The following is a 7,910-nucleotide window of genomic DNA, read 5'->3' on the forward strand; positions in this document are numbered from 1 at the left end:
GATTCCAAGTTATCAAAACAGTTCTTGGATGTTCAGGCTGGTCAGTACTGATTCACCCTTATAGCACAGAAACTAAAAATGATATAATTTAATTTGATGTTTATTTTCGTGACTCATAATACAGGAATCCCAGAGTCTGTAACTTCAAACATAGAACAGGGACAGGGAGTGAGAACTGGAAATACCTGAATCATAAGACTTGCATTTGTTTCACACTGTATAAATAAACAACTACCTAAAATTTCTCCTTGTTTCTCTATAAAATTCCCAGAGGAAAATGGCAGCAGGAAATCACTCCACAGTGACTGAGTTCATCCTCGCTGGGCTAACAGAAAAACCAGAGCTCCATCTGGTCCTCTTTCTTTTCTTCCTAGGAACTTATGTGGTCACAGTGGTGGGGAACCTGGGCATGGTTACGTTGATTGTGCTCAGTTCTCACCTGCATGTCCCCATGTACTATTTCCTCAGCAATTTGTCCTTCGTTGATCTCTGCCAGTCCACTGTCATTACCCCCAAAATGCTGGTGAACTTTTTGACAGAGGAGAACACTATCTCCTACCCTGAATGCATGACTCAGCTCTATCACTTTATTGTTTTTGCTATTGCAGAGTGTCATATGTTGTCTGTGATGGCATATGATTGCTATGTTTCCATCTGTAACCCATTGCTTTACAATGTCACCATGTCTTATCAGGTCTGCTCCTGGTTGGTAGTTGAGGTATGTATGATGGGCTTGACTGTTGCAACAGCTCACACAGGTTGTATGCTAAGAGTGATTCTCTGCAAGGCTACAATAATCAACCATTATTTCTGTGACATTTTATCACTTCTGGAGCTCTCCTGCTCCAATACCTACATCAATGAAGTGGTACTTTTGTGCTTCAGTGTATTTAATATTCTTGCACCAACCTTGACCATCATTGGCTCCTATGTCTCCATCATTGCCAGCATACTGCGAATCCACTCCACTGAGGGTAGGTCCAAAGCCTTCAGCACATGCAGCTGCTACATCTCGGCTGTTACACTCTTTTATGGTTCTCTAGCATTCATGTACCTACTGCCATCAAATGTCAGCTCCATGGACCAAATCAAAGTGTCTTCTCTGTTTTACACCATTATTGTGCCAATGCTGAACCCCCTGATCTACAGCCTGAGGAATAAGGACGTCAAAGTTGCTTTCAATAAAATCATTGAGAAAAGACCATTTTGCATTAGCAAAGATTTATAATTCTTGGAGACGATTCGGTAAGGAAGGAGTCCAGAGACAGCAACATATATACACAAGTAGTGAGATTACTGCCAACAATTTTTTTAGAGGAAAGCTCCCAAGGTTAAGACTGGATTCATAGTGTCACATGGAGGAAAGCCACATGAAAAAAAAAAAAGGAGTGTCAATTCTAGGAAGTCCCAGAGGTCACCCATAGTAAGCCATAGTACCTCTAATCATTTTTTAAAAAATCTTCAAAGGACTTTATGTGGTGCGGCTATGATTTATACGCATGGGATTTGGCACTTTGTTAGATAAGACTTACCTATCATGAGTCATAGAATGATCTGTTTGGTCTGTATCCTTTGATCTTCTTAATACTTAGTGTATTGGCCCTTGTTTATTAATAAGTGTGCAAATAAGCTAGAAAAAAACTAGTATCTAAAATAAATAATTTTTAACCATTTGAAATCTACAAGATCAATGTGTACTAGTTACTAAGTCCAGAAAGCTGTACTAAGGAATATGGGGGGATATGATGGATGATAAGACATAATTCCTGCCCACAAGATGATAACTGTATGGTGGAAGATAACCCTGAGCAACCCTTGGCGGGACCAGCTTCCTCCAGCTCCTCCTGCCAGTTGCTGAGTTCCCACATCTTCTCTTGCTGGTGGTAGCAGAACCTGGATGTATTTCTCCATCCCTCCCTAGAATGGTTCTTCAGTCTTAAAAACCAGATAGTTCACTTTACTTTTAGAACCACTTCTAGATGAGAACTCCTGGTGTGTTCATTTTAGTGCTTCTGAGATTCAAAGCCTCCAGAACAGTCACATTAAGGAGAAACAAGCACGGACATCTCCATATAACTTCATGCTCTTTACTGCTCATCTCTGTAAAGCTATGCCCAGAAGCAGAGCACGGGCTACTGTTTTTTTTTTTTTTTTGACTAAGCGTGAGCGTTTAACAGTGGTTAAAGTGGATTTTTAAAATCATCTGAAAGGCTTAGCATGCATGAAACTGTGCTTGCTTTGTTATTAGCTTGTCATCGAATTAAAAAAAATTGTCATCGAGTCGATTTCTACCTATAGTGACCCTATAGGACAGAGAAGAACTGCCGATAGGGTTTCCAAGGAGTGCCTGGTGGATTCAAACTGCTGAACTTTTGATTAGCAGCAGTAGCTCTTAACTACCACGCCACCAGTGTTTCTAAACATGTAACGTTGATATCCCAACGTGATGTCACTTTTTACCTAACCATGTAAAAGCACAAGTTTTAATGACAGAGGTGAGGATATTTCCCTTTTTGGAAACTAGAAGGAATATCTGTCCTCATTTTCTTTGTACTAATCAGTCCTTATCCACACACTTCATGTGTTAATGCTACAAAAAAAAAAAAAAGTTTGTTCATCTATATACGTATATATGCATATGATTCTTGTATTTATATACTTTTATGTATAACATATATGTGTATGTATCTGTATTATACACATAAATGCATACTGCTTAGATATGTTTTACAAGGGCTATGTGTGAGTTGTTTTTATTGCATTACTCTAGGCATTGAACAAACATTCAGTGAGAAACTTTTTTTCCTCACTGATGGGTGATAGGTTAAATTAACTGTTTATAACAATTATATGTGTTTCAGAGGATTTATTTATACATTTCAAGTTTAATGAATTGCTTAGTATGGCCCTTGTAACCGTGGTCTTTGCGACTCAAACACAATGATTAATCATACTATTCAAATAAGGTATATGGAATCTGTGATGGCTGAGGTTGTGTGTCAACTTGGCTAGGCCATGATTCCCAATATTGTATGGTTGTACTTCATATTACACGTTGTGGATCCTGACCTCTACAGGTTGATGAGGCATTACCGGTATAGGGCGTGTCTTCGGTTGTAGCCTTGTAGGAGGGCGTGACTCAAGTCCTACCCTTACTAAAGTTATGCCCTTCCCTGGGGTGTGGCCTGCATCTAAGATATATGTTTGTGTCCTGGTGAAGCTCTTTCTCTCCTTATCTTGATACCACTTCTGGTTAGTTATCAACTGACTTCAGGTTCTTTGGACTCAGGCCTGCTGTCTGAACTGCTGATTCTTGGAATCACAGGGCCCCACAGCCCCACTGGCCCACGGCCTATTGCGTGAGGTGATTTGCCAGCTTTGGCAGCCTTGTGAGCCAGGAGACTGTGATCTGATCTGCCAGTTTGGGCTTCTCAGCCACTGCAGCCACGCAGGTTGGGAGAAGACTAAGCCTGACCCATGAATTTGGGACTTACCAACCTCTACAACTGGATGAGCCATTTCCTTTCTATGGTTCGTGAGTTCTGTGAGACATTGCAGACAATTAGAGAACCCAAAGACGGGAGAGAGAGGACTGAGGGGACAGGGAGTAGTTGATGTTAGAGATGATAGAGTGGCACAGCCATTTGGAAAAGTTGAACATTTGGGACATCTTTAACCTCCTCTTCATAGACATGAGCTTTGTGCTGATCCTTATAAAAGAAATTATTCATTTAGTATAAAAACTTTTTAAGGGTGTTAATGCATATAAAAATGTCTGAACCATCTCTAGTTATTCTGACAACTGGTGGAAGACATGCTATCGAAATATTAGAGTAGGTATTATACAGGTTCCAAAATGGACATAAAGCTCTCCCACAAAAAACAAAGGAAAAAAAATTGTTAAAAAACCTTGAAGGAGTAAACCTTTAACAAATTAGAAAAGAAAATACAAAATGCATAGTGCTTATAAAATACCTTCACAGAAGAATACATATAACCAAAAGTTTTAATAATAGTTGATAACAAGATATATTGAATATATTCTAACTTAAGCCCTATGATGAACTTGAATAATGTTGTCATAGTGAGTTTATCTTTCATCTCCTCTGACATAAGTTTTTTTTTTTTTTTAATATCCAAAAGAAAACAATTCTTCATTTACAATCACCATCTTCATGGACTTCAGTGTGTCACAGAGACAGAATTGACTTTTACCTACTACATTAATTAGGATTAGGTTTGGCTGTGAGACACACACATACACTTGCACACAAACACAGGAACACACACATATACACACACAGCAGAGTGCCTTAACCAGAAGACAATTCAGGGTTGGTGTGGTAGCTCACTCATCAGGGGTCACTTGTTCCTCTGCTGGCTCTGCCATGTAGCTTTTACCTTATGGTCCTAGATAATAGCTCCAAATCCATCATTCATTTCCGCCACCCAGTCAGCAGAAAGGAAGCTGTGAAAGAGAAGGGAATGCCCCCTCACTTGGAGAATACTACCTAGAAGTGACACTAATATCCACTAACATCCCTTTGGCTAGACTGAGTCACATTCCAAACCCAGGTGCAAGGAAGACTAAGAAATGCAGTGGTTATCTTGCATGGCCATGTGACAAACTAAGATTCAGGATACATATTACTGAGGAAGAAAGGAGAATAAGTACAAATAATAATAGCCATTTCAGCCACATCTTACAAAATTTGTATTCAGTCCACAGACAACTCTATGTTGGGTTCTCAAGAGCTTAGCATTTGGATTAGGCATTGTATCTAAGAAAAATAATAGTGTTAAATGTGATTTAAATAGAATGCATATGCATAAATAAAATGTATTAATATTTTAATAACTATTAAGATATGCTAGAAATGCATAAACTCTGCTCTGTGGGGTAGCTCATAGAATATCTCAACAAAGCTGGACTCATGTTTATGGCCTTGCCTTCATTCATGCTGCTTCCCTATCCTGAAATGTCCTTTGATTCCATCCTGCCTTTCCAAATTTTACACACCTTTCAATGAAAAGCTCAAGTGTTTGTTTCTCTGTGCATTTTTTAGCATACCAGGCTATCGTTAGGCACATTTCTAGTTCATCACACATCCTATAGTAATACTGTCTTTTCTGGTATTGGTTACTGTTAATGAATGCTTGTAGATGTATCTGTCAAGATTGTCAAATTCTTGTGAACAGAAAATTGTGTTTTGCTTGTATCATATTTCTTGGTCTATAAGTTATATAATTATTGTTTTTGTGTGTGCCATCAAGTCCATTCTGACTCACAGCAAGCCTGTAGAACAGAGTAGAACTGCCTCATAGGGTTTCCTAGGCTGTAAACTTTACGTAAGTCTTTTCTCCATGGAGCCACTGGTGAGTTCGAACTGCTGTCTTTTTGGTTAGCAGCCTAGTGCATCACACTTTGTGCTACCAAGGCTCCTTATGTAATTATTTATATGCAAAATTTTCCACATGGGTTTATGGACTATTCTTTACTACGTTTTTGTCCTTCTTACTCCAATGTGCAAAAATAATTAAAAAATAAACAGATTAAAGCCCCCCATCAATCAGTAATTAAAACATTTAAGGTAAACTCAACTAGGCAAATTATCTCAATTATTGTATTTATTCATTATAATTATTATATTAAAATGATATAACATTTAATAAGTATTTTGAATCAATATTTCACAGTATAAATTTTATGCCAACCAAGGGAATTCAGTCTTTATAATTAAATAATCTCTATAATACATTTGTTTTCACTTTTTTAAGACAATTCTCTTCTACTTTTAAAAGAAAAAAGGAATTAATCTCTCCAAGGTAGGCTTGTCAGGAACTCAAGGCAATATCTGCAAGATGCTTTCTTTCAGCCTCCAAATTAAAATATTCCAAATATGACTGTTTTATAAGTACATCATAATATCTAAATATTGTAAGAAGATATCATTGGGAAAAAAATAATACCTTTTAAGTCCTATATTTTAGGTTGTTTTCTTTTTCCTATAGGAAATCAATTTAGAAAATATATTTTTTCTATGTCTTCAACATTTCCTGACATTTTCATTTTTAAAAATGTACATAGTTTAGCTTGAAGGCTCCTGGAGCTCTAACAAGATCTTTCACATCTTTGTTTGAAATTCATAATGAAATAAGAGCAATAAATTACACTTATGTGAGAATGTTAAATACATGAGAACCAATGGGGAAAAGAGGAAATTCTAAATATTTCCTTGCCCAAGAGTTGATACCTGTGAGACATGAATCTAGTGGGAGATCATAGTGGCTGTTTATTTCTATTCAGAACCTTAGCATCTATATCCAGAATACAAATTCTTTCTATCGTATCAACCAACCACTGCAAAATGCCTGATGCCCTTGGAGATCAGCATCATAAGAGATCAAGACAAGTGATGCATAGTAATTGCCAAAGGAGACCTTGAGGTTATGCCTCACTCAGCATCAGAGTACTGCAAGGTTAGTGTTCAGAACTATCCACCGGGATCATCAGAATCATTTTCCCCTCCAGAACAATGGAAGAGAAAAATGTACAGCATTGAGCTCTTTAGGAAGAAGGAGGATTGTGTTTGAATCCAAGTCTTTGATTCTTAGAATCTTAGAGTCCTCTTCTCTAGCTTCTGTCCCAATGTACTTAATGATGAGCATAACTAATTATGTATCTCCACTTTTCCTCTGTCTTACATATCTAGTGCTGCTGTAACAGAAATACCACAAACGGATGGCTTTAACAAACAGATTTCTTTTCTCACAGTTTAGGAAGCTAGAAGTCTGAATTCAGGGTGCAAGCTCTATGGGGATGCTTTCTGTCTCTGTTGTCTCTGGAGGAAGGTCCTTGTCTCTTTTGAGCTTCTGCTCCTGGGCAATCTTCATGTGGCTTGGCAACTCTCTTCCCCATCTCTGCTCCTCTTGCTTGGTTAATCTCTTTTATATCTCAAAAGAGATTGGCTCAAGATACACCCTACACTAATCCTACCTCATAAACATAACAAAGACAACCCATTCCCAACTGGGATTATAACAACAGACACAGAGGTTAGGATTTACAACACACATTATGGGGGAACCTAATTCAGTCCATAACACCCTCACTGTAACATTTACACACACAATTAATTTCCTTATCATCTCTCTGTCCCCTAAGTAATAAAATTATAGCAAACACTTCTTTGTTCATTTTAATTCAGGCACAGAGATGCCTTTGTTCACTTACATTTAGTCTATGTTAACTTATCACTCACAATTTCATCTAACACATATTTGAGAGCCACTGTGCTAGGCACTTTTTTGAGTTTACAATCTAACCCAGTAACCCAGTGCCGTCGAGTCAATTCCGACTCATAGCGACCCTATAATTATAATCTAGGGAAGTAGAAAAAAACAGTAAATACTTTATGATAAGCAATACAGAATTAAACGATTGTTAAATGTAAACATGAACATATTCATGAATGTATAGAAAATGGTCTTATGGATTAAATTGGATTTTCTGCTATGCCTTAAATATTATTTTAGATTTTAGAGGGATAGGAACTGGAAGAAGAAGAATGTTAAGGAAATACGATGGGTCAAAACAAAGGGCCGTCCAAATGCCCTTTTGTGGAATAGCCAAAGTATGTGATTGTTGTTGTTATGTGCATTCGAGTAAATTCCTACTCCTAGCAACCATATAGGACAGAGTAGAACTGTCCCAAAGGGTTTCCAAGGAGCAGCTGGTGGATTTGAACTGTTGACCCTTTGGTTAGCAGCTGAACTCTTAACCACTACTTATAGGAAAATCAAAGAAGAAATTATAATAAAACTAATTTGTTTTTAGATGACACAAATCTTTGCATGCCGTGAAAATTGGCCTGAACTTTATCCATAGAACATGGAGAATATTGGTGGTA

The 7,910-nt window shown here is 37.6% G+C and overlaps 1 protein-coding gene across 1 annotated transcript; it reads left to right on the forward strand.

The window, feature by feature from the left end:
- Positions 1-277: 277 nt before the first annotated feature.
- Positions 278-1,228, forward strand: LOC126061059 (putative olfactory receptor 8G3). The gene has a single exon (XM_049857429.1). It carries the CDS (start codon positions 278-280, stop codon positions 1,226-1,228), a length of 951 nt encoding a protein of 316 aa, XP_049713386.1.
- The last annotated feature ends 6,682 nt before the right edge of the window (positions 1,229-7,910 follow it).

The sequence above is a fragment of the Elephas maximus genome, chromosome 17 (genome assembly GCF_024166365.1).
Source record: "Elephas maximus indicus isolate mEleMax1 chromosome 17, mEleMax1 primary haplotype, whole genome shotgun sequence".
NCBI lineage: Eukaryota > Metazoa > Chordata > Mammalia > Proboscidea > Elephantidae > Elephas > Elephas maximus.